Here is a 27,763-nt window from a genome sequence, read left to right as displayed (position 1 = left end):
CTAGAGCCCGCGAGCCACATCTACTGAGCCCGTGTGCCACAACTACTGAAGCCCGCACGCCTAGAGCCTGTGCTCCGCAACAAGAGAAGCCACCGCAATGAGAAGCCTGCGTACCACAAGAAAGAGTAGTCCCAGCTCACCGCAACTAGAGAAAGCCCACGCACAGCAACAAATACCCAATGCAGCCAAAGATAAATAAATAAATAAATTTATTAAAAAAAAAACCTGGAAGTAAAAAGAGTAAATCAGAAATAAATAGAAGTGAGAAAAATACTAAATCAAAATCAAATGAGTGAGTATACACACCCACACATACAAACTGACATATAAACAGTCACAAAGACCAATAAAACAGAATAGAAAACCCAGAAATAAACCCTTGCATATGTGGTCAACTAATCTTTGATCAGGGTACCAAGAATACACAATTGGGAAAGGATAGTCTCTTCAATAAATGGTTTTGGGAACAATGGACAGCCCCGCGCAAAAGAATGAAATTAGACCAGTATCTTACATGTTACACGTCACATAAGAATTAACTCAAAATGGGTTAAAGACTAGAATGTAAGACCTAAAACCATGAAACTCCTAGAAGAAAACATAGGTGGTAAGCTCACTGACATAGTCTTGGTGATGATCTTTTGGAGCTGACACAAAATATAAAGGCAACAAAAACCAAAAATAAATAAGTGGGACTACATCAAACTATAAAGCCTCTGCACAGCAAAGGAAACCACCAACAAAATGAAAAGGAGACCTACCAAATGGGAGAAAATATTTGCAAATCATATATCTGATAAAGGGGTAATATCTAAAATATATAAAGAACTTATATAATTCAATAGCAAAAAACCAAACAATCCAATTAAAAAATGAGCAGAAGATGTGAATAGACATTTTCTCAAAGAAGGCATACAGATGGCTAACAGGTACATGAAAAGATGCTCAATATCACTAATCATCAGGGAAATGCAAATCAAAACTACAATGAGATGTCACCTCATACTTGTTAGAATGGCTATTATCAAAAAGACAAGAAACAACAATTGTTGGTCAGGATATGGAGAAATGGGAATCCCTATATATTCTTGGTGAGAATGTAAAGTGGTACAGTCATTATGGAAAACAGTATGGAAAATCCTCAAAATTTAAAAATAGAACTACCATATGATCTAGCAGTTGGGTATTTATCTTAAGGAAATGAAATTTGTATCTTAAAGAGATGTCTGCACTTCCATGTTCACTGCTGCATTAATCACAATAGCCAAGATATGGAAACAACCTAAGTGTCTATTGACAGATGAATGGATAAAGAAAATGTGAGATACACACACACACACACACACACACAAACATACACACAGTGGAATATTATTCAGCCAGAAAAAAGAAGGAAATCCTGCCATTTGCAACAGTATGCATGAACCTAGAGGACATTATGTTCAGTGAACATACCAACATACCAAAATATGTGAGACTAACAAACAGTGCTGAGAGGGAAATTTATGGCACTAAATGCTTCCAGTAAAAAAGAAGAAAAGTATCAAATCAATAATCTAAGCTCCCAAATCCAAAGCAAGCAGAAATAAGGAAATAATAAAGAAATGAATGAAATAAATAAATGAGACCCATATTATCTTGATACCAAAACCAAAGCCAGTATAAAAAAAGAAAACTACAGACCAATATCCCTCATACATATTGATGTAAATATCCTTAATAAAATACTAGTAAATAGAAATCTGTAGTATATAAAAATTATTATACACTATGACCAAGGAGATTTATTCCAGGGATAAAATGCCAGGTCAATATTAAAAAGAACTGTCAATGCAACCCACCATATTGGCAGGCTATAAAAGAAAAATCAAACAATCACGTCAATTAACACATAAAAGGTATCTGACAAAATTCAACAGTCATTATGGAAACTTTATATAATCTACAATAAAAATAAAAAATCAAACTTCATCAAAATTGAAAACTTTTGCTTTGTGAAAGACCCTCTTTGAGATTGAAAAGACAGGCTACAGATCAGGAGAAAATACTTGCAATCCACCTATCTGACAAAGGACTTATATCCTTTGAATATATAAGGAACTCTCACAACTCAACAGGAAAACAATTCAAACAATCCAGTTGGAATATGGCAAGAGATATTAAAGGGACAATTTACCCAAAAGGATGGAAGGAGGGCAAACTAGCAAATGAAAAGATATTCAATATCACTAGCCATTAGGAAAATGCAAACTAAGACGACAATGAAGTATCACTACACACAGATTAGAACATGTCGAATAAAAACCTGTGACACTATCAAATGCTGGCAAGGATGTGGAGAAATGATCTTTCATACGTTACTGGTAGAAACGTATTTTAAACTTAATGTGGTATAAGTTAAGTATGATCTTATCATAAGATTTAGCAATCTTACTCTTAGTTTTCATTTGTAGAAACAAAAACCTTAGGCCACACAAAAACTTGTATTAGAATATATAGCAGCTCTATTTGTAGCAGAAAAAAACTGAAAACAACCAATTGTCCTTTAACAGATAAATGGTTAAACATATCATGGTATATCCATATCGTGGAATAGTACTCAGAAATCAAAAGGTACAATATATGCGACAACCTAGATGGATGTCAAGAACGTTATGCTGAATGAGAAAAGCCAATATCAAAATTTCACATACTGTATAATTCCATTTATATAACATTTTCAAAATAACAAAATTATAGAAATAGACAACAGATTAAGAGTCTCCAGGGGTTAGGGATGGGGGCACAGAGAGTGACTCTAACAGAAGAGTACAAAGGAAATCTTGGTGGTGCTGAAATAGTCCTGTAGTTTGATTGTGGTGGTGGTTACACAAATCCACACATGTGATAAAATGGCATAGAAATACACATACACACTGTACCAGTTAATTTACTAGTTTTGATAATATATTACAGTTGTATAAAATGCAGTCATTGGGAGAAGCTGGTTTTTGCAACTTCTATCAATCTAAATATAATTATTTCAAAATAAAAAGGTTTTAAAAATCTCTATACATATGCATAAATGTTTACAATTTATATACACAAAACTTGTTCAAAATCTGTGTTTCATAGCTCTTTCATCTAAGCTAGGGTGATCAAGAGAACAATAAAGACTTTATTATCATTATGCAGCCCTATTTGAACATACAATCCTGTTCAAATGAACATGATGCCTAGTCTAAAATTACCCATTCTCCCTTGCTAGACTGTGACCTCTTTAAAGACCGCACTTGAAAATTTTTTACCTATCCCAAGTACCTAAAACCATTCCTCACATAACAAAGGCATTCGATAAATGTTTGTTGAATGAAGTTCTCAGGAGAGACTACACATTAACTGGAGTATTAGAGATTGGGGTAGTAAAATTGAAGCAACATTTCAGCCTTTGGTTACAATCTTGTTACAAGAGACTTCATTTTCACTTCCTTTAAAAGCCTCCAGGTTTCAGCAATGAAGAATAAAACTGTCTGATCATGAAGAGAAAGAGGAAGACCACTTTTGCTTCCTAGAAGAGTCAGTATTACACTGAAGGAAAAATGTCAAGATGGAACTTTCAAAGAAATTAAAATTTAAAAAATATTAGGCAAGATCTGAAAATGAAAGAAAATTAACTCCAAGAAGTAAAAGAAAATAACACTAGAATTAAGTGTGTCTGTATAGGATCTATGTGCCTAAGAATGCGTACAAAGGGGAAATGGTATGTTTGACCAAGGAGGAAATGGCAGGGAAAGACACGCGCGCACACACACACACACACACACACACACACACACACACAATTCCCTATGAAAACTTGAAACTTACTTTTTAAAAAAGACATAGATGCCATATTTTCTTGTGTTTAAAATACAATTGTGTCTGATTTATTACTATTTTTAAACTAAGATAACAAACTTTACGACTCTGCATGTAAAACTATGCTGAACACTACATGATATAAAACAGGACTTTAGCTTTTGAAACATTGTTCTCAGGGAAAAATTGTTAGAGGAAGAACAGTTTAAGTGTGGGTATGTGTATAAGAAACTGGTTATTGAACAGGCTATGCTTCATGACCAGAAAAGACTGAATTTAGAAGGTTCCCATCATTTGTTGCATGGAATGATGACAGCTAGCCACACTTCGGTCTGATTTCACATCCTGAAATCTCATGCTTTTACTTAATGGTAATATTCTCTACAATGACATAAAACAGCAAAGGATTTTGTGCAATGGTAATATTTAAAAATACTGTCTTTTGAATCCAGAAAAAATTATACTGGACTGCTGAGAAGTAGATATTCTAAGCTAACATTTTGGAAGACAAGGTAATCTTTCAAGTCTTCCCCAAAAGACAGTGCAATTTACTTGCAAGTCATAGCTGCTGTGCATCTTGAGCAAACCAAAGTCCTGAGGAACTTCTGTTCCTACACATCTGTTATAGTAACACAGCTGTCATTTTATACTGTGTTCTCCAAGCTATAGATACTGCTGAAAGAACAGGTAGGACTCACCAGTTATAGTCCAGTCGAGACTGATGAAGCTGCTGCTGCTTTAGGAGTAGTTTTGTCTCCTGCTGGGCCAGTAGATGCTGAAGGCGTTCCTTTTCAATTTCCAGCTCCATTTTCTGAAGCATGAGTTGCTGCCTTCTATCTTCTGAGAGCTGCTTTTTGACATCTGTTTCACTAGGCTGCAGTGCCCCTTGGCCACGCATCAGAGATGCCCAGGAAAGCCCACAATACCTGCATGATTCCAGATGTGTCTTGGAATATTGAGGGACCATGTTTGTCGGATGGCTCTCATGAACATGATCCACATTTTCAGAAAGTCTATGACCACAACACTGACTAGATGGAGTAGCCTTGAGGTGTTGGCATTCCTTCATCTTCAGGTCCTCTGGTGGAACTTTCTCTGTAGGGACTGCATCTACTAGTTTTTTCCCTGGGGATCCATAATTACATGTTCTGGTCTCTGATGGCACCTTGTCGACATCCTCCTTGGGATAATGAAGGGCTGCTGGTTTCAAAGAATTATTCCTAAATTCCGCAAGGAATTCTGAAGCTGAGTCCTGATTTGCAGACTTAGGCCTTTGCTTGGTTTGAGTGTGGGTTTGTGGTTTGGCTACACTCAAGTAGGAACCATCCAGTTCCACAGATGAAGACCAGAGAGTGCTTTTCCTATTGGATACCTAAAAGGAATCGCAAGATCACTTGTCAAATAAGAGCACAACAGGAGTTCTTTTAACTTTTCAGAAATCAGTGATATATGTTTACCAAGACAAAGCTGTGTTTTTGTCTTCTTAATTAATAAATGATAGTAGTCACATAGCTAAACAGACATGTGCCATAAAGCTAATCTCATTTTCAAACAATCTACATTTCAGTAAATCCACAAGGATGAGAAAAAGAAAGTGTTGCCACTCGCTGCTTAAGCAAGACTTCAGGAATTGCAAATAATGAGGGGTATATAGCATCAACTTTGAGAAGAAGAAAAACATTGAATGTTAATGCCTTAAAATGTTTAATTTTGAATACTAAGCCAAGAAATCCATTCAGCCACCTTAAATATCCTTTGATTGGCCATTACACAGCATGAGATTTGATGTAGAACACTTCACCTTATACTGAACAGGATGTTAGTTACTGCTAGAAATGTGATGAGTTCTTATAAATATCTTTACAGCACACAGATAAGACCAAGCACTTTCCACAAAATATGATTCTAATCAAAAGCAGTTATTTAAATACAAAACATATTTAATTTCAGCTGTAAACATAAGTGATTTTTCAATTAAGCTGTTCAAGTGATTATAGTCTGATAGAACTCAGGCAGAAAGGAAGAGTTGCAAACTACCTTTGACAGGCCAGTAGAGTGAGCTTTCCCAGCATTTTAGCCTCAACCCTGTTTCATCAAGGAGAGCAAAACTTAGTTTATATCAATGACTCTCAAACTTTAAGATGTATCAGAATCACCTGGAGGGCTTGTTCAATGTGAATTGCTTGGCTTACTCCCCAGAGTTTCCAATTCAGTAACTCTAGAGCAGAGTCAGAGAATCTGCATTTTTAACAAATTCCAATCTGGAACCACACTTTGAGAACCACTGGTCTGTACCATGGGCCATTGGACTGCTCCTTTGTCCCTCTTTTAAGGACCACTTTGATTACATCGGGCCTACCCATGTAATCCTGGCTAATTTCCTCATCTCAAGATCCTTAATCACGTCTGTAAAGCCTCTTGTCATACAAAGTCGCTTGTGCCATATAAAATGACATTTACAGGTTCCAGGAATTAGGACATGGACATGTTTGGGAGGCTATTATTCAGTTTGCCCCAACTTCTTTTAAAGTAAGAACTAATTCATAAACAGTTGAGATAGTTATGTATTCCAGAGACATGTACTCTAGAATGAATGAATAATTGAGATCCCTAGCAGAGGGGGGAAAAAAAAACCCCACCAATTTACTTTGCAATAGTTGAAAATGATGAACTGATTGGTAAAAAGTGTCACCTAACATATATATAGCAATACAATTTTTCCTCTCCTATGATAAAAGAGGGCTATTACAATGACGCTTTTAAGATTTTGAGTTTCTAAAGCAATGTTAAAGGAGTTCTGTTTAAATTAGAATGAGCCACATCTGGGAAGATGACTTGGGCCTCTTCAAAGAAGCCATGTAATTTTATATGCTGAGCAGATGACAAGCTACATAAAAGGAACTAGTCCTAGGGCAAAATTTATGATAAACTACCTCATTAAAAAAATTAACCTTATTTTACACCTAAAGGAAAACTCTAGTCCACATTAATCTCCCCTATTCTGAACTTCTGTAGCACTTATTGTCAACAGAAATATTTAACATTTATCACCTGCTATTTTGTATGATAAACCATCTTTTTATAGATTATACTTTTAAAATGAGAAATAAATTTTTTAAAAGTCCAGAAACTTAAATCAACTATTTTATATCATCATATAGTTTCTAATCCATGTATCATTAATGTAACAGTAGATAGCATGTATATATTATTTTATATTCTCATTTTTGTTCCTTAACATTATTTACATATGTGCACTTTTAGGTATTTACATAGCTTACACTTACTTTAATAGTGTTGAGTGTTACATTATTCACAAATGTCAGGTATTTGGAATATTTCTAAAATATTTTGTAGTTAGCTTTTTGAGAAAGCTACAAAATATTTTGTAGTTAGCTTTTTGAGAGGCACTACAACTTAATGATTTCCATGCATGCTTTGCTCAAAGAGAATACTGCTTTGCCAATTACCTGCTGGGTGACTGTGCAACTTGGCCGAGTTCTAAGATGGTCCTCAAGATTCCCATCCTTTTGGTGTCCCCACCCTGTATTGTCTCCTCCCCTTAAGTAAGGGTAGAACTTGTGAATATGAGCAGATCAATCCTGTGGTTATGTTACCTTATATGGCAAAAAGGACTTTGCAGATGTAACTGAGGCTCCAGCTGACTTTGAATTAATAAAAAGGGAGATTATCTCATGCGGGCCAGACCTAGTCAGGTAAGCTCTTTAACAGAGGGTCTGGTGCCCTCCCCAAGATCAGAGATTCTCCTGCTGGCCTTGAAGAAATAAGCTACTGTGTGGTGGGAGGGCTTTTTCTTTTTTTAAGATTTTATTGAAGTAGAGTTGATTTACATGTTGTGTTAATTTCTGCTGTACAGCAAAGCGACTCAGTTACACATATATATTGGGTTGACCAAAAAGTTCGTTCAGTTAGTGAATACATTGTTCAATAAAATTCTTGGTGAAAATGAGTCTTTTATTTTTACTTAAAACCGAACGAACTTTTTGGCCAAGCCAATATATTCTTTTTCATATTCATCATGGTTTGTCACAGGATATTGAATATAGTTGCCTGTGCTATACAGTAGGACCTTGTTGTTTATCCATCCTATACATAATAGTTTGCATCTGCTAACCCCAGACCCAGATACACAGAACAGTCTTGTGGTTGCCAAGGGGCGTGGGGGTGGGGGGAAGGAATGGGAGTTTGGGATTAGCAGAGGCAAACTATTATACATAGGGTGGGATGGCTTATGGAGGGGCTCATGTGGCAATGATCTCTGGAGCAGAAGGCAGTTTCCAAACAACAGTGAGCAAGAAAATGAGGCACCTACCATACATACGCAAGGAAATAAATCCTGTCAACAACCCACTGAATGTAGCCCAGCTGGCATCTTGATTGCAGCCTTTTAAGACCCTGAGCACAGGACCCAACTAAGCTGTGCCAGACTCTTGAACCACAGACACTGTGAGATAGTAAATGTGTGTTGTTTTAAGCTGCTAAGTTTGTAGTAATTTGTTACACAGCAATAAAAAACTAATATAGCATATTATCCAACTTGCCTGAGCCTCAGGTTCCTCAACAGAAAACCAGGGATTAAAAATAGCAGCTACATCAAAACTGAACGTGGTGGTGATACAGATGAGCAGTTATCAAGGGTGCTAATTTATAAGGGTACTAATTTACAAAAAGGAAACACAAACCTTATATTTACCCAACTTCTTTCAAGGAGAACATTGTGGTGTATGTGTGCGGGGGGAGTGGGGTGGGGTGAGATCACCAAGGGGCATGTTCAGTTACAACAGATTATCTCTGAACTGTCTTCAAGGAGAATGAGTTCAGTTATCTATCTTCATTTTGCTACAGTGAGGTTTGTAGTTGGGCCAGAGTTGAATTGCTTGAGATAACAGAGAGGTTCTTCATCTTTCTCCTTCATATAAAGGATGTCAATCTTAACACTAACATCTTGCACTGCCTCTTAAGGTTGTTGTGATGATTAGATGAGATAATTCATATAAAGTGCTTTGGATGGGGCTTAATTTGCCTTTGGGACACACAGAAGTCACAGTGGGCCTAAATGAAACTGATGTATTTTTCTTTCTGGGGCTGCTCCATGCTTTCTATGTGATATTTACAAATATAACTTCTCTTAACTAAGGCTTAAACTAACAACAAATCCCAAACTGCTGTCTCTGGTATATGGGTTTGACATGAATTTTTCAGATATATAACACTTAGAAACCATTAGATATTTTTTTAAATGGAGGCATAACTTATACATAATAAAATGCACATACCTTAAGTATACAGCTTGATGAATTTTTATACTTGCATTTACCCAAGTAATCATCACCCAGATCAAGTTATAGAACAATTCCATTACCCCAGAAAGTTCCTTTGTGTCCTTTCTAGTCAACATCACATCCTCACACTCCCAGGAGTAACCATTATTCTGATTCTTATGATCATAGATTAGTTTTGCCTATGTTGAACTTCATATAAATGGAATCATACAGTATGCTACCCTTTTGTACCTGGTTTCTTAAGCTCAACATAATTTTTGAGTATCTTCTATGTTGTTGTGTATATCAATAGTTTATTCTTTTTTTACTGCTGCATAGTACTTCATTGTATGAATAAAGCAAAATTTGTTTATCCTTTTATTGGATTAGGTTGTTTCCAGTTTAGGGCTATTATATATAAAGCTGCTATGAATATTCTCATACAAGCCTTTTTTTTAGACACACACATTTGTTTCTCTTGGGCACAGAGTAGGCATATTCGACTTTATTAGAAACAGCCAATAAGCTTTCCAAAGTGGTTGTTCTGTTTCACACCCCCATCCTCAAATTAAGAGAGTCCCAGTTGCTTCACATTCACAGCAACACTCCCTAGTGTGTTTCATTTTTAGACAATCTGGTGCCTGTATAGTTAAATAACACTGTGGTTTTATTTTCCATTTCCCTGATATGTAATGATATTAATGAACATATACTTGATGGTCATTTGGATATCTTCTTTTATGAAGTTCTTGTTGAAACTAATATATTTAAATAATTCAAAATAATTTTTAAAGGAGTGAAGATGAGAAATGAAAAATGAAGGTCAGGGAAGACAATGTCATGCAAATTGTTTCTGATGAGATAACTTGGCTCTAAATGGTCACCTTCATTGACCACTGAATGCAGAACATGCTCCCAGAACACCCTGTCACTTTGGCTGCTCTCAACTCAGAGTTTACCATATACTGTGCTAAATGTTTTACATATTCAACCTATTATTCTTGACAACAATTCTGTAAGGTAGTTATTATAATTAGCATTTTACAGATGAGAAAATGAAGTTCAAGGAATCAACACAACTTTCCCAAGGTCACATCAATATAATATGTGAGACATGGGACTATGCCTCACTCCAAATCCATAATCTTCCATTGCTTCCTGCTGTAGATCTTTTTAAAAAAATTCTTTAATATGAAATACATTAAACATAGAAAAGTACACAAAACAGTTATGAGCAAGGCAATGCCCAATGTAACTACCATCCAAGACACAGAAGATGACCCTTGTCTTCTGTACTCAGAAGACCCTGATGGCCCTGAGCAATCACCACTCTCTACCTCTCTTGCCAAAGGGAATGACTACCTTGACTTTAACGGGAATCACTTCTTTGCTTTAATACTTCTCTGCTTAAATATCCATACTAGAGTTCAGTTTTACCTGCTTATTTTTAAAGTATAAATGAAATCATATGATATACATTCTTTTGTGTTTAACTTCTTTCACCCAAAGTTATATTTGTGAAGTTCATACGTGGTGCTGCATGTGGCTGTTATTTTCATAGCTATATAGCAGGGGTCAGCAAATTTATTCTGTAAAGGGTCTGACAATAAACATTTTAAACTTTGCAGTCCATACAGACTTTGTCATAACTACTCAGTTATGCTTTTGTAGTGTGAAAGCAAGAGATAATACATAAACGAATAACTATTCTAGGAAAACTTTATTTGTAGACACACTGAAATTTAAATTTCATGTAATTTTCCTATTTCATGAAATATTCTTTTTTTCCCAACCATCTAAAAAGCTAAAACCATTCTTAGCTCATGAGTTGTACAAAACGATACAGTTAGCTAGATTTAGCATCCCACAGTTTGCCAAGTGAACTTGATAATTACGTTGCGTGCTCTTCCATTTAAAGGAGTCTATGAATATCCTAAGATATGGTCAAAACTCAATAAGCAAACTGAACAATATGACTTGGGATGTGCTATCTATTTACATGTTTTCTGTGCGATGAAAATGAGTTGGACTGAGTGCTTAATTAGAAATAAACATAAAGCATGTAGAAGAATATACCTGGGCAGGTCAAACACATTGTATAAATTAAAAAAAAAAAGTTTAGACAGAAAATGATCTATGGAAAACAACAGATAAAAATGTTAAGTTCAAAATGGTAGCATATTAGGATTTGTCTTATATAAAAGGTACCATAACCTTGGCTACATCTTTAGACTCTAGATGTGGCAGAAATGAAGCCATAAAATCTTTGACAGGGTATGCTGTGGGATTTACTGTACAAAAGAAAGATGAGGAGAAAATGCAGGCAATACTTGACTTATGACAGAGTAGAAGCATAATATCTCTTAATTTGGGTAGACACAGGCCAATGACTAGATAAAAAAACACCAATGAGAAAAGTATAAGGTTTAAAAAAAAGTGTGAGAGACTTATCTTGGACACAAAGAAGAATTTTCTGATACTGAAAGTTAGTAAATTTCTGTGTTGGAAGGTTTTCAGAATCTTTAAGATACTCTTTTAAAATATGACAGATATTTTTAAAAGACTTCATAGAAAATAAAGGTTTATAAACATTTATGATAATCTTGTATGCATGCATGGAAGCACACACAGGTGTGCAGGTACATATATGAACATACATGGTATCTAGGGCTTTCTGGTGTTCTCACATAATAAAAAATAACTGCAGTATTGCTTCATGAAATACCATCAACAAGTAAACAGTGATGTTTTATAAATTTCTGCAAATCATTTTTGCAGGCCTGGCCAATCTCTGCTATGAGCCATAAGGAGAGAGCCAAACTAAAGTGCAGTAATTATTTCCTGCAACAGGTTGTTATTTATATAATTAGGAAGAGATTACTTACAATACATTTATGAGTTGTTAACTACAGGATTAGTCAATAGTACCAACAGATCTTATTGGTATTCATTTCTCTAATGGTAAATAATAATTTACGATCCTGGCAAGCACCGTATTAACAATCCTCATATTCCCACGGACAGCCTTATAAGAATAAAAAATCTCAATTTCGTAACTTCAGAATGTCCCCCATCCTCTTTATTTTATGATGAAGTCAGAAATTCAAGAGCTAGATAAGTATTTCTAAACCTAAACTACTGTGTGTGGGGCAGGTCATTGTATTACCCAGAACATTTGGAGTTAATATAAAATAAGGCACAGAATGACAAGCTGCATTTTTAGTCAAGCTTACATGAACCAGTTGTCAAGCTGACAGAAGCTACGTAATGCAACAGCTGCACTGTATGGTTTGCCAAAGTCTCATCCCAAATAAATGTTCATTCTCCCCAGTGCAATTAACTCTCCTATACTGGCAGATTTTGCTAGATCATCAAGGTAGATTACCTTCTAGTGTTATGAACTAAATACTTACAGGTGTTATATCATCAGTTATAACTTACAAACTTTGGCATTTAGCAAGACATCCAGGCAAATGAATCATCTAATTTATGAATTATTTATAAGAAATTCACAGCATGCTCCTGGCATCATCCATGGCCTTTTCCAGGTCATATGACACCAATTAGAGCTGAATTTTAAATTATTCAATAACCTGAACTCTCTTGTCATTTAACATATAGATATCAACTCAGCAAACAAGTTAAATCTAATGGGCCCTCGAGGTTTAAGCTTCTCCACTGCACAATCACTAAAGCTGTAGGCCATCAATGGAAGTAACAGAATGCAGCAGTCAAACACATTTGCAAGGCTCTAATAACTTTTTCTATTTCCCAGGGACTGTGGCACAACCTAGGATTATTGAATCTAAAAGGCACTGAAGCCAATAATTATGAGATTTTAAAAAGTATAGGCACACAAGATTGTACAAAAGACAATATTAGCAACAGATACCGAATGTGGTACCAACTCTTAAGATACATACACTATAGGCCTGCCAAAATTTTTAACAGTAATTACCAGACTCAGAAAAGGCTAAACCTCATATTCTTCAATCATTACTACATTTCCTGAAAGCTGGAATGTGTTGATTTGCTATAAAAATGAATACAGAGCACAGAATAATTGACGGTATACTTAAGGTCAAAATACCCTGATTAGAATTCCAGTACAGCTACTTAGGAATTCTATTATTTTTGGCAAGTCATTTTACATCTCTTAGAGGCAATTTAGATGTTAGTAAAATGGTTGGGTTTGATAAGCTCTATAGTTACTGCTATCCTTACGTGCTGAAAAACCCTGGGATTGGGTTGTTGTACCCCAAGGAAATTAGAGAAAAGAAAAGGATAGATGAGTAATTATACCAATCAGTAAATGTTCACCTATCAACTAACAGACATACTAAAAAATTACTGAATGCCCCTTGGTTCTATTTCCCCTAGCAAATTCTGTGTTTTAACATTACTGCCTTATATGACTCACATGCTCAAGAACTTAAATCAGCATCTTAATTTATCTATCTGGTCACTAAATCTGAGAGAGACACAAATGAAGACTGAGTAAGACAAAAATACAATTGTGAGGAGAGTCCTAAATATTTGATGGGATTTAAATATTTTGATGGGATGGGACAATCATTCACCATAGAAATACATAACAGTAGTACTGATTCAAATCACTTCCACGTATATGATCATAATTGCTAAAAGAAAAAAAAAGGAGCTTTATACATGGTTTTCTAAATCTACAAGAGGAAACAGATACCCAAGGCTAGCTTTAATTATTTAATGAAGATCAGAAAGAAGCTAAAATTTTTATAGAGAAAACGAGAAAAAGACAAATTAGAAGTGGTGAGGACAATCTTCACAGGTACAAAATGAAAACAAGACATATTGGATAATAAAGCCAAGGGTACTTGGATTCAGTTAAGGATGCCGCACAAGAAAATGATCCAAAAGACCTAACACCAGTTTTCCCCTGCCACTCCCTTTGCGTTACATTTGGACAGAGTATCCTGGGGCTCACTGTTCTCTCATATATCCCTCTAGTAACAGCCAGGCTCAAGGATGGAAACAAAAACTGCATGTAGGCAAGATGTTTCAAGGCAGTTTTTCTTCTTAAAGGAAGCAAACAAGATTAGTTTGTGTCAAATGAAGGAAAGCTTTAACAAAATATTCTTTGGTTTTGTTTTTTTTTGTTTTTTTTTTTTGCGGTACACGGGCCTCTCACCGTTGTGGCCTCTCCCGTTGCGGAGCACAGGCTCCGGACGCACAGGCCCAGCGGCCATGGCTCATGGGCCCAGCCGCTCTGCGGCACGTGGGATCCTCTCGGACCGGGGCACAAACCCGCGTCCCCTGCATCGGCAGGCGGACTCCCAACCACTGCGCCACAAGAGAAGCCCAACAAAGTATTCTTAATACACCTTCTAGAAAACATAAAGTTAACACTATTTGAATGTGACCAACTGTCCCTGAAGGGGAAATCAGAATGCATTTATGTTGTTGGTTGAGGGGAAAAAGTATTTGTGTTATATTTTTGAGACTAGAAAATAAAAATAAACTCTCTTGAAAAAGAGCATTTACAAAATACCAAGAAATATAACCTATAGCCTACTTGCAGGAAATAGGAGGAAGGTAAAACCAGGCTCTTTATTATATCAAGATGTCCCAAAGTGAATCACAGCCCTTTTACTAAAGATTAGTGTCTTCCATATTCATTTTTTCCCCATATAAATGGCTGCAGACCGGAAATGTTGAAGAAACCTAATGAGAAGCATTTCTGAATGAACAAAAAACTACCAAACCAAAGAGGTGGTCACCCTTAAAGGGCAAGCTCTTCCTGGGAGCTCAAGATTTTTTAGAATTCTTAGTCCTTTAATTATATAGTACCAAATCCCGACTTTTAAAAATTTAGAACATTTTTTACTAGATATTTTAGTTTACTGTAAAAAAACCAAGAGAAAAGATTTCATTTAGAAACTAATAAAAGATAAAATGAGTGATGCAATTTCATAGTACTCAAATGCCCTAACTCCTTTTTCTATGCTTTGAAATTCTACTCTTGTTTTAAGGCTGACTTAGTACCACTGCCTCCCACTGTAGTTCCCTCACTTCCCAAGCTCAGATAAGCTGTGCCTTCCCCAGGAGGCACCCGAGGACAACTCTGTTCAGCCCTTTATTGTCATATTTATTTCATCCTGCTCTATCACAGTTAGTTGTTTTCACATCTTTAACTTTCTTTGTGATGTGTAAGAATGTACATTTCTCCTTGTGGAAATTGTGAAACCTTTGAGGGCAGTGACCTCAAAAGATACCATCACTTTCATTCATTGCTGTAACTCAGTAAGAGATAATAGGTGCTCAATAATTTTTTTTTTGCATACAGTTTGGCCCCTCTCCAGTACACGTTGTATGGAACTTGAGGAGAGGGGCAATGTTACTCTCAATTTCATATTTCAATGACACTGGTCTTTATAAATAAAAGATACTTAAAGTAATAAATATTTGTGGAATGAACCAGTAAGTAGGAAGCAGGAGCAGCAACAGCTAAATGACCTAATTTGTATCCTAAGGAATTTGATAACTTAGTTTTACTTATTATAAAATATATTGTACTTTTTGCAGGAGCCACTTACTTATTCTATAAGTACTTTTTTCCAATAAGTCTTTAAAAGTTAATAAAAATTCTATAAATGCAGGAAAAATTCCAACTATGTGTCAATAAACATAGGAATCTCAATGCCTTATTTGGTTTGGCTCTATGAAACAGTACATTACAAGAGCACTTTTTGCTTTTGAGATGAGAATCTAAACTTAAAGCACATCATTATATTACTTTCTAAAATGTTCGATGAAATGGTTTTAAAACAAGAAACTATGTTGAAAGACCACAAAATGTGTGCTATATCAACCTAGATTAGGGATAGGCAAACAGACTGGTTGTAAGACACACCTGAGAATAAAAGGCAACTGCCTCAGGATTCCTACTTTGAGTTATTAAAAAAATATGTCATGACATAATTGATTTTCATATCATAAACAAGGCTGACATATTTTGAGAGAGACAACATTAAGTTCAGAAGGAAGATTTATGAAAATTTTGGACAAGCAGGGCTTTCAAAAATGTAAAGTTAATTGTGTTTTCCCCCAAACCTTTTTCAGTTAAGGGTGTCCTCCAATTTGTAAAAGATACTCCCAAACAAATACAGTCCTAGAACTATTTAAAAAAATACTTAAACTAATACATTATTAAGCAATATACATAATAAACAATAATACATAAATAAGCAAAACTTTTGCAGCTAAAAGTCAAATCTTGCATATTTGTTTAACAATAGAAGGGAAGACTATATATAAATAAAATACTATGGATAAACACATTTGGTATTATTATCCTCCTCCTGCTCTATAATTTTACCCAAAGGTATAGGCTGCCACCTTGGGGTGAGTGAGGAGGACGGGCATCTGGAAGTGTCCGTGAGATACTGTCCTAGCTGCCAGGAATACAAAGTTTGATGAGAATCCCAACATTCATGGCTCTCAAATTTTGGCTAAGGAGGAAAACATTTTATGTGATAAGAGTGTTATTGCAAAGAGTTGAGGACCATTAGTGATGCGACCTTTGCCTTTAGTGGGGGGAGGGGAAGTTGGGGCATTTTCATAATAGAGGGGACATTTAGACTAAATTATGGAAGACAGATTGGAGTTTATTAATGATAAAGGTATATGTGAAGGTGTATAGTGTATGTAGGGTAGGACATTTCAGGCAGTGGGGAAAATATGAGTAGAAAACCAGATTATGAAAATAAATATGTATGGTGAACTCTAAGTAGCCCAGGGCATGGTGGACAGGGTGAGGCAGAATGAGTGAAGCCAAAATGTCAGAGAGGTGGCAGAGTACAAATGGTGTAACTGCCATGTTAAAGAAGTTTTACTTTAAATTGTTTATGCCCACCTAATACAGAAGATGACTAATAAGCCATCTGTGGTGGGCAGTTGGAAGCAAACGAAATAACAAAAGGCAAGATCATCTACTCAGTACTTAAAGGAATCGAGACATGAAATATAAATGGGAGATAGTAAAAGACAAAAAAGGAAAGGAAGACCTATCATAGACCAAAACATTAACTAAACAAATTAGTATAATTAAAATTAAAGTGTTTAGATCTACATATTATATTGAGTGATCTTTATAGAGAGTAAGGGGACTCGGTAGAGAGTAGGTGCCTAGCCAAGGCACAGAAAGGAACTGTAGCAGGAGGAAGTTACCAACAACCTTTCTACAATTTGTTGATTAAGTACCCTATAGAATTCTATCAGGATCCAGTACCTCCAGATTCTCAAAAGGGTTGGACCGAATACACTGTAGATTAGTTTGTTTTAATCCTCCCTTCATGAATAACTATGAGAACAAAATATATTATATATTTAAAAATCTGTTTGAAGGCACTGAAGTGTTACCAAGGTAGTGAGGGCATGAAGGGGCCAAGATCCCAGATCAAAGGTAAACAAGAAGGAAAGAAAAAAAAAAAAAAAAAAAAAAAGACATTTGCTCAGTAAGATAACCCCTCCCCCACAAAAAAATGGTAAACAAGAAAAGTTAGCTTTACATTAGTTGCCACTCTTCTGTTCAAGACAGAAGGAAGTGCTGGCTGAGAAGCTGAGAAGAGCTTTAAGCAGTGTCACAGGGGTGGAAACAAAATTTAGACTTCAGAGCCTTCCAAGAAAGAGGTCCTGTCAAAAACCCCAGACTCTCAATTGAGACCCCTAAAAAGCTAGTAATAAGAATGTAATAGAAAAGCCCATACTACAATTGGACTTCAAATCCACTCAGTCTAAGACTGGGTTAAGGTTATTTGAACCATGCTAACTGCCTGCAAGAAGCAGCAGCAAATTCTCTCTGGAGAAAGATAACATCAAACTGAAACTCATATTATATCTAATTTTCCCACAGACAATGTCTAACGTTCAATAAAAAATAATGAAGCATACAAAAAGATAAAAATAACAGACTTACAAGAGAAAAAAAAAGTCAATAGGAATAGAGTCACAAGAGGTTTACATATTGACATTATCAAACATGGACTTTAAAATAATTGTGATTTATGTGATTAAGAAATTAAATGATATGATGAAGATATTGCAGAGAACTGGAAACTAGAAAAAATCAAATGAAAATTTTAGGACTGAAAATACAATTAAAAACTTATCAGCAGATTAGATATATCTGAGGAGACAATTAGTAAACTGGAATAAAAGTCCAAAGATAATATCTAGACTAACATGAAGAGATGGACATACAAGGATGGAGAGATATAAAAGAATGTGTGAAACATGATGAAAAGAGCCTAAAATAAATGTAATTATAATACTAGAAGAAAGGAAAAAGACAGAATGAGGAGGAAGTAATATTTGAAGAGATAATGCAGAGAAGTTTTCAAAACTGTTATCAAGCCACAAATTTAAGAAGTAGTATGGGGCTTCCCTGGTGGCGCAGTGGTTGAGAGTCCGCCTGCCGATGCAGGGGACACAGGTTTGTGCCCCGGTCCGGGAGGATCCCACATGCCGCGGAGCGGCTGGGCCTGTGAGCCATGGCCGCTGAGCCTGCGCCTCCAGAGCCTGTGCTCCACAACGGGAGAGGCCACAACAGTGAGAGGCCCGCGTACCGCAAAAAAAAAAAAAAAAAAAAAAGAAGTAGAGTGAATCCAAAGGAGGATAAATACAGAGAAAGCCAAAATCCACCACAGAGCACATCATAGTAAAATTGGTAAAAATCAAGGACAAATAAAAAATTCTCAAAAGCCGACAGAAAAGCAGGCACTTCACAAACTTCAAGGAGACAATAATAAAACTTACAAATGACTTTTAAAGTTAAAATAATTCTATTACCTAGCAAAAATACTCACTAAAAATGAAAGTGACAGATTTTTGCTTCCAGTCCTGAGTGGGTCAGAAATTAACCTCCAAACTGAAACAAGAAAAACTGATCTCAAGAAAAGAAGAAAAACCTATCTCAAGAGTAGGAAACAGGTAGCAGAGATTGTGTTGTCTGAGAGAAAAGAATAAAATTCAGTGAATTCAACAATAGCCTATGTTTTCTGCCTGAAGGGAACTTCTAAATTGCAGCACAGAGAAGGAGGAACACAAATGGAGTCCAGAAATCTCACTGAGTTGAGGAATCAGAGATTAGAGTTGGGGGAAGCAGAAATGGCTAGTATTTGAGGGACTAAGTATCCAAGGGAAGGGAGCATAAGGGTCTGCTTGAGTCTCTGGCTGAATACCAATCTGTGCATGTGCAGGATGAAAACTCATGAGGAACTCCAGGGAAAGAACAATTACGGGGAAGCTGCAAAAAGAACAATTCACAAAACTCAAGAGATGGGGAATTCATACCAGTCAGAGTGGAGAGGTCTCAATGAATACAGCAGCATTCAAGACAGATCACAAAAGGGCCACACCTTAGGTGTGTGGCAAAATTAACCCTGGAGTAAAGACTAAACTAGAATTACTCTAAAACTGCTTAAATAAAGGCCTTGAATTGATCAAACTAATCTTAAAGCAAACTTACTGCTGTCCAGAACAAACCTCAACACTTTGTAGAGGAACACAACCAAATTCAGCACTGAACAACAGAAAATTCATAATGTATGACATTCAATTACTAGACAAATGAAGAAACAAAAATGTGACCCATAACCAGAAGAAAATCAATCAATAGAGGTTGAAAAATAACAGAAATGATGGAATTATTAAAAAAGACCTAAAATGAGCTACTACAAATATTTTCAAGATATCATGGAAAACATGATAAGGAGAGAAATGTAAGAAATATTTTTTTAAACATGGAATTTCTGGGAAAGAGAAATATAACGTGTCAAATGAAAATTTCACTTTATGAGATGAACAGTACATTAGATACCTGCAGAAGAAATGATCAGTGATCATGAAGATACAGAATGAAAAATTATCCAAAATGAAGCAGAGAGAAAAAAAAGATGAATGAGTCAATGAAAGAGAAAGGGGAGGGGAGGGGAGAAAGAAATAGAATATTGGTAACATTTATAAAATATGAAACAATCTAATGTTTTTATGTATGAATATTTGTGTTTCTATATATATACATGCATATATGTATACATACATGTGTACATACTCACACATACTAAAGTGCCAGAAGAAAACAATGGGGGTACAACAGAAAATATACTTGAAGGGATAAAAGCCTAAAATGTTTCAAATTTGTTAAAGAAGCTCAATAAAGCCTGTGTGGGAAAAATATAAAGAAAACCACATCAATTCACATCCTAATAAAATAACTGAAAACTAGTGATAAGAAAAAAAATCTCAGTAGTAACCACAGAAAAAGGAAACATTACATATAGAACATAAAGAACTATGGCAGACTTCTTACTAGAAATTATGCATGCCAAAAGACAAAGGCATGATATCTTTAAAGAGCTAACAGAACTATCAACCTAGAATTCTATATTCAATGAAAATGTCCTTCAGAAATAAAGAAGAAAAGATTTTTTCCCTCAGAAAAACAAAAGCTACGATAATTCATTGACAGCAAATCTGCACTGCATTAAATGTCAAAGAAGTTTTTCACGCACAGGCAAATGACACCAGATAGAAACCTGGACCTGGTAAAAGAAAAATAAAATGTTACAAATAGTAAGTTAGTTACAAATGATCACCAAGCAGATAATATAAAAGGCTTTTCTTTCTCATTAATTGATCTCTTTAAAAGATTGTTTAATGCAGTAATAATAACAATGTATCGATATTTTAAATATATGTAGAAGCAAAATGTTTCACAACAATAGCACCAAGGACAAAAGCATATTGATATAAGGTTCATATATTCTATATAACATGGAATGATAGTATTTGAAAGTAGAATGTAGTAAGTTAAAGGTTAACATTATAAAACTTAGAACCACTAAAAAACAAAACATAGAAGCATAGCTAATACGTCAATAGGAAATCCTAAAACATAATCAATTAACCTAAAAGAAGAGAACAAAAAGAAAAAGTACAGATGGGACAGAGAGAAATTAAAAAGCAACATGGTAGATTGAAATACAAACAAATCAATGATTACAACTAATGTAAATGAACTTAATGCCCCAAATCAAATGACAAGATTCTCAGACTGCATAAAAAAGCAAGACTGAATTATATGCTATCTACAAGAAACTCACACAAAATATAAAGGTGAGGACAGATTAAAAGTAAATTGAATAGAAAAGAATTGTACCATTCAAACATTAGTCAAAAAAAGTTGGAATGGTTGTGTTAATTTCAGACAAAGTAGACATCAAAACAATAAAACTGCCAGGGAAAATGCAGACATTTCATAATGATAAAGGGTTCAGTTCATCAAAGCATCAAAGTAATCCAACCGAGTATGCACCTAACAACAGAGTTTAAAAATATATGAAGGAAAAATGACAGAATGGAAATGAAAAATAGAATAACAAACAATAAAAGTTAGAGATTTCAACACTCTTCTGTCAGTAAGCAACAGAGGAAGAAGAAAAATCAATAGGGTTATAGAACACAAACGAGACTATCAACCAATTCAATCTAATTAACATTCATTTTAAGTGCGCATGAAAAAGCTACCAATATAAAACTATATGCTGAGCCATAAAACAAGTTTCAACAAATCAAAAAGAACTGACATTGAGACAGAGAAATTAAACAAGAAATCAATAACAGAAAGCTATCTGGAAAATCACCAATTATTTTAATATTCAGCAGTACACTTCTAAATATACTATGGGTCAAAGAACTCATAAGGGAAATTAGAAAATATTTTGAACTGAATGAAAATGAACACATAACACATCAAAATTTAGGGGGTGCAGTTAAAACAGTGTATAGAGGGAAATTTATAGCTCTAAATACCTATTTTAGAAAATAAGGAAGATCTCAAATCAATATGGTGTTTCCATATTAAGAAACCAGAAAAAGAAGAATACACTAAACCCCCATAGCAATCAGGACAGAACTAATAAAGATTAGGGCAGAAATGAATGAAGTATAACATGGACAGAGAAACAATGAAAACAAATTCTTTGAAAAGGTAAAACTTTAGATCAAGAGAGAAGACGAACTACAGTATCAGGAATCAAAGACAGACACCACTACACATCCTAGTCATTAAAAAGATAACAAAGAAATATGAATAACTTTATGCCAATAAATTTGACAACCTAGATAAACAAATTGCTTTAAGGACACAAATTACCAAGACAGATCAAGACATAATAGAACACTTATTAGCTTTAAATCATTTAAACAAATTGAATTTGTAATTAAAAACTTCTCATAAAGATAGCTTCAGGCTCAGATGGCTTCACTGATGAATTCTCTTAAAATTTAAGTAAAAAGTAATACCAGTCTACACAAATTCTTTCATGAGGTAGAGGAAAGAGGAACATTTTATGTGGCTGATTAAAAAAAAAAAAAAACCAAAGACTTTACAAGAAAAGTATAAACCAAAATCCTTTATGAACATGAATGCAAATATTCTTAATAAAATCTTACCAAACTAAATATAGCAATATGTAAAAAGAGTAATATAAAATGACCAAATGGGATTTATCACAGAAAATGTAGATTAGCCTAACAATTGAAAATCAATCCACGATATTGATAGAAAAAAAGATAATTATATGATCACACTGATATAAGCAAAAAAAGCATTTGAGAAAACTCAACAACCATCCAGCAAGTTATAAAAAGAAATTTCCTCAATTAGATAAAGGGTACTTACGCAAAAACCATAGCTACAATTAGACTTAATGATGAAAGAAATAATGCATGCCATGTGAGATTGGGAAAAACCCAAAAATGCCCACTCTCAGCACATTTCTTTGCATCTCCTCTGTATTGTATTGGAGATCTTAGCCAGTGCAATAAGGAAAATGAATGAATAAGTGAATGAATGAATGAATGGCATAGAGTTCAGAAATTAGAAAATAAAACTGCCATTATGTATAGACAGCATGATCATATATGTAGAAAATCATAAGGAATTCAGAATATCAAAATTACTTATTAATTTTAGCAAGCTCGCAGGGTATAAGGACAATATATACAAATAAGGTATATTTCTATATTAGCAAATAGAAATTGAAACAAAAATAATATTTATAGTAACATCCCAGACATGAAATCACTTAGAGATAAATTTAACAAAATATGTACACTATTATACAGTGAAAATTAAAAAGTACTACTGAGAAAAATTGAAAAAGACCTGAATATATTGAGAGAGAGATTGTGTCCATGGATCAAAAGACTCAATATGGTTAAGATGTCAGTTTTCCCCAAATTGATTTATAGATTCAGTGAAATCCCAGTATATTCTTTTGTAGAAGTTGACAAGCTTAATCTGAAATCTATACAGAAATTCAATGCAACTAGAATAGCAAAAACAATTTTGAAGACAAGGAATAAAGTTGAAGAACTTACACTGCCTAATTTCAGAATTTCTTATAAAGCTATGTAATAAAGACATTGAGGCACTGGTATTAGGATTAGAGAGATAACTGGAAAAGGGTAATGAATAGGTGATCAATCATCTCTTGACAAAGGTACTGTATTAGCTTTCTAATGTTGTGCAACAAATTACCACAAAGTTAGAAGCTTAAAACAACATACATTTATTATCCCACAGCTTTTGTTAACTGGGTTCTCTGCTCAGAATCCTAAAAGGCTGCAATTAAAGTGTTGGCCATGGTCAAATATGAGGCTTGAAGTCATCTTTCAAACTCATGTAGTTGTTGGCAGAATTCATATCCCTGCAGTTGTGGAGTCCATGGAAGCTTGCTTCTTTAAGTCCAGCAGGAGAGCTCTTTACAGAGAGGGCCCTACTCTCTCTTTTAAGGGCGTCTGTTTGATTAAATCAGGTTACTTAGGTTCTCCTTTTTGATTAACTCAAACCCAACAAATTTGGGGCCTTAATTCCATCTGCAAAATTCCTCTACCTTTGTCACCTTCTGTTGGCTAGATGCAAGTTACAAGTTCCGCTCCCATTCAAAAGGAAGGAATTGTACAAGGACATGACACATTAGTGGTCACCTTAGTGTGTGTCTGTCAATGGGGGAAAAGATAGCATATTCAACAAATGATCCTGGACAACTGCACAGCCATAAGGAAAAAATAAAACTTCAATCCTTACATCACTCCATACACAAAATTAACTCAAAAGGAGAATATAAAAAAAAGAATGTCCATATGTGTATAACTGAGTCACTTTGCTGGACAGCAGAGATTGGTACAATATTGTAAATCAACTATACTTCAATAAAAAATAAATTTAAAAAATAACTCAAATGGAATTATAGACCTAAATATAAAAACAAAAACTAAAATTCTGAAGAAAACATGAGATAATCTATGCAACTATATAGTAGGCAAAATATGGTTTCCAGATTTAGCAAATAAAAATACAGGACTCCCAGTTAAATTTGAAATTTAGATAAACAACAAATAACTTTTTAGCATACATATGTTACATTACATAGGACATACCAATATTTAAAAAAATCCACACATGGATTATTGGTGGGCTCGGGTAGTTAAATTGGACACAGACTATTCCAGGTGATTTTGAAATCATGACTGAGTCATGAGCTGCAGACTAGTTTTGTACTAAAACTGTGGTATAATGTGTGATATTTCAAGAATAGTTTGTCATTTTTACCCCAAAATTGTATTAAAATCTGAGAAAATTTTTTAATGACATGATTTTTACCTATAATAACTGAGTTACTGTAGTAATACTGTTTTAATCTTTTTTTTTTTTTTTTTTTTTTTTCACCCTGAAGTGAGTCTAATGTAGGTAGCATATTATAGGTTCTTGTTTCTTTATAATCTAATGTGCAATCCTATGTCCTTTGTTTGTTTGTTTGTTTTGTTTTGTTTTTTTGCGGTATGCAGGCCTCTCACTGTTGTGGCTTCTGCTGTTGCGGAGCACAGGCTCCGGACGCGCAGGCTCAGAGGCCAGCTGCTTTGTGGCATGTGGGATCTTCCTGGACCGGGACACGAACCTGTGTCCCCTGCATCGGCAGGCGGACTCTCAACCACTGCCTCACCAGGGAAGCCCTAATCCCTTTTTAAAATAAATTTATTTCATTTATGTATTTTTGGGTGTGCTGGGTCTTCATTGCTGCGTGGGGCTTTCTCTAGTTGTGGAGAGTGGGGGCTACTCTTCGTTGCAGTGTGTGTGCTCCTCATTGCAGTGGCTTCTCTTGTTGCAGAGCACAGGGCCTAGAGCACGTGAGCTTCAGGATTTGTGGCACGAGGGCTCAGTAGTTGTGGCTCGCAGGCTCTAGAGTGCAGGCTCAATAGCTGTGGCGCACAGGCTTAGTTGCTCTGCGGCATGTGGGATCTTCCTGGACCAGAGATCGAACCCGTGTCCCCTGCACTGGCAGGCGGATTCTTAACCACTGCGCCTCCAGGGAAGCCACAATACTGTTTTAATTCTTAATCAATCCTGTTTCTAAATTGTGATTTTATATTATTAGCTAAATTAGGGAAATAATATTTTACTTATTTATTTACAATTTTATTTTATATGTAGTGAAACAAGCTTTACTGGACTTTTTGGCCAAGAAAAGACATCCCTTTTTTTTTAAAAAAAATTGAAGTATAGTTGATTTACAATATTGTGTTAGTTTCAGGTATATAGCAAAGTATGGTCACATATGTATTCTTTTTCAGATTCTTTTCCATTATAAGTTATTACAAGATGATGAATGTAGTTCCCTGTGCGATACAAAAAATCCTTGTTTATTTTACATACAGTGGAATGTATCTGTTAAACCTATACTCCTAATTTATCCCTCCTCCCGCCAAGACATCCCTTTTCTGAATACAGAAGTAGTTTATTACTATAAACCAAATGATGATGATGGAAGTGATTCTAAAGAAATAAAGGCCAAGGGGTCGGGCTTCCCTGGTGGCGCAGTGCTTGAGAGTCCGCCTGCCGATGCAGGAGACGCGGGTTCGTGCCCCGTTTCGGGAGGATCCCACATGCCGCGGAGCGGCTGGGCCCGTGAGCCATGGCCGCTGAGCCTGCGCGTCCGGAGCCTGTGCTCCGCAAATGGGAGAGGCCACAACAGTGAGAGGCCCGCATAACGCAAGAAAAAAAAAAAAAAAAAAAAAAAAAAAAGGCCAAGGGGTCATACTAGCTTTACTTCATACTAGTTTTACTTAGAAGTGTGATCCCTCAAATACTGAGTTCAGTTTTGTGGCCGTAAATCACAGTAAAGTGCTAAAACCACAGTGTGTTACCCACCGATATATTCTGGCTGAAGAAACAGTGAAATTATCAAAACTTAAGAAGCATTTACATACATACATAAAGAAATAAGGGATTTTGAAATAAAGAGTACTGATCCAACAGAAGCAGTGTACAATATTCACATATAATCATTACTATTTTGTAGGCTTATAAAGTAGCAATTTGGTTTGCTAAGAACACAAAACCATGTACAATTGTTGAAACATTAGTGCAAGACTGTATCAAAGGCGTGATGTTGGGTAAATTTGTAGAAAAGAGAGTAGCTCAAGTACTATTTTTTCATGACACTGTAGCTTGATGTGGCTATGCAGGAACTAGCTAGTAATATTGAAAACAACTCCATATAATAAAACTAGCAAAGTGTTTGTCATTGGAAGCTGAAGAATGCAAATATTCCACTAACATGGCAGTTTTTCTAGTACACATGCATTTTAAACATTGTAATGATATGAAGAAAGAATAGCATTTTTTGGCTTCATTGCCAACAAACATAACCAATTTTGAACAGTATAAAACTACGAAGGCTTACATTATCCATAAATGTCATTTGACAGCACAGCAGCAATAGTAAAATATTCTGGACCATGAATCAAATTATAAATAAACATTAATTCCTTCATCTAGAAGGTTTTACTATTTAAAAAATCAGGTGAATTAAATAGTGTGCTTAGCAACATGTTAAAAACGTGGATTTTATAAAGGCAAATGCATAAAATTTGAGTTTATTCTATTTATTTCTAATACAGAAGCCAACCACTAACAAATTACATGCTGAGGCATGATGGTTATAGAAGGGAAAAGTTTTGTTGGGAATTTGGAACAAATCTTAAGTGTTTCTGCAATGTAAGAAGCTAATTTGGTCACAATTTTTATAAGATAGGAACCGGAGAGCCAACCTGCCTTATTTGACTGATATTGTTATTTTTTTACTGATTTTTAATACTTCTTTGCAAGGTTGAAATCCAACATGGTCTTCAATGGCAGATCAGATTGAAGAGCAAAAATGAATGGCAGTACTTTGGAAGAGCAGCGTCACTATGTATTGTTATGTCATATTCCATAATTTCAATAAAATTTATTTGTGATGATTTTTTTTTTTTTTGGCCCCACTGTGTGTCATGTGGGATCTTAGTTCCCTGACCAGGGATCGAACCTAGGCCCCAGTAGTGAAAGCACAGAGTACTAACCCCTGGACCACCAGAGAATTCCCTGTTTATAATGATCTTGATACTGAACATCTGTGAAAAATTATCATTGAACTCCTCTCAAATTAGATGTTTCAAATTTTATTTTCCATCAAAATAAGATCCATGCATAGAAAATCCATTTCTTTCATTGAACGAATTTTAAATTTAACTATAATTTTAAAGAATTGTTGAAACTGGTT

At 35.1% G+C, this 27,763-nt stretch overlaps 1 protein-coding gene across 1 annotated transcript in view; it reads right to left on the bottom strand.

The window, feature by feature from the left end:
* The window catches only part of KIAA1328 (KIAA1328 ortholog), a 382,563-nt gene that overhangs the window by 136,007 nt on the left and 218,793 nt on the right, over positions 1–27,763 (bottom strand). Inside the window, exon 7 of the mRNA XM_007455220.1 lies at positions 4,536–5,209. Within this exon, the coding sequence (XP_007455282.1) occupies positions 4,536–5,209 (674 nt within the window). The remainder of the gene's footprint in view (positions 1–4,535; positions 5,210–27,763) is intronic.

Source organism: Lipotes vexillifer, unplaced genomic scaffold (assembly GCF_000442215.2).
Source record: "Lipotes vexillifer unplaced genomic scaffold, Lipotes_vexillifer_v1.1 scaffold90, whole genome shotgun sequence".
Classification (NCBI taxonomy): domain Eukaryota; kingdom Metazoa; phylum Chordata; class Mammalia; order Artiodactyla; family Lipotidae; genus Lipotes; species Lipotes vexillifer.
The sequence above is the reverse complement of the archived record's forward strand: the minus strand, read 5'-3'. Positions and strand labels throughout refer to the sequence as shown.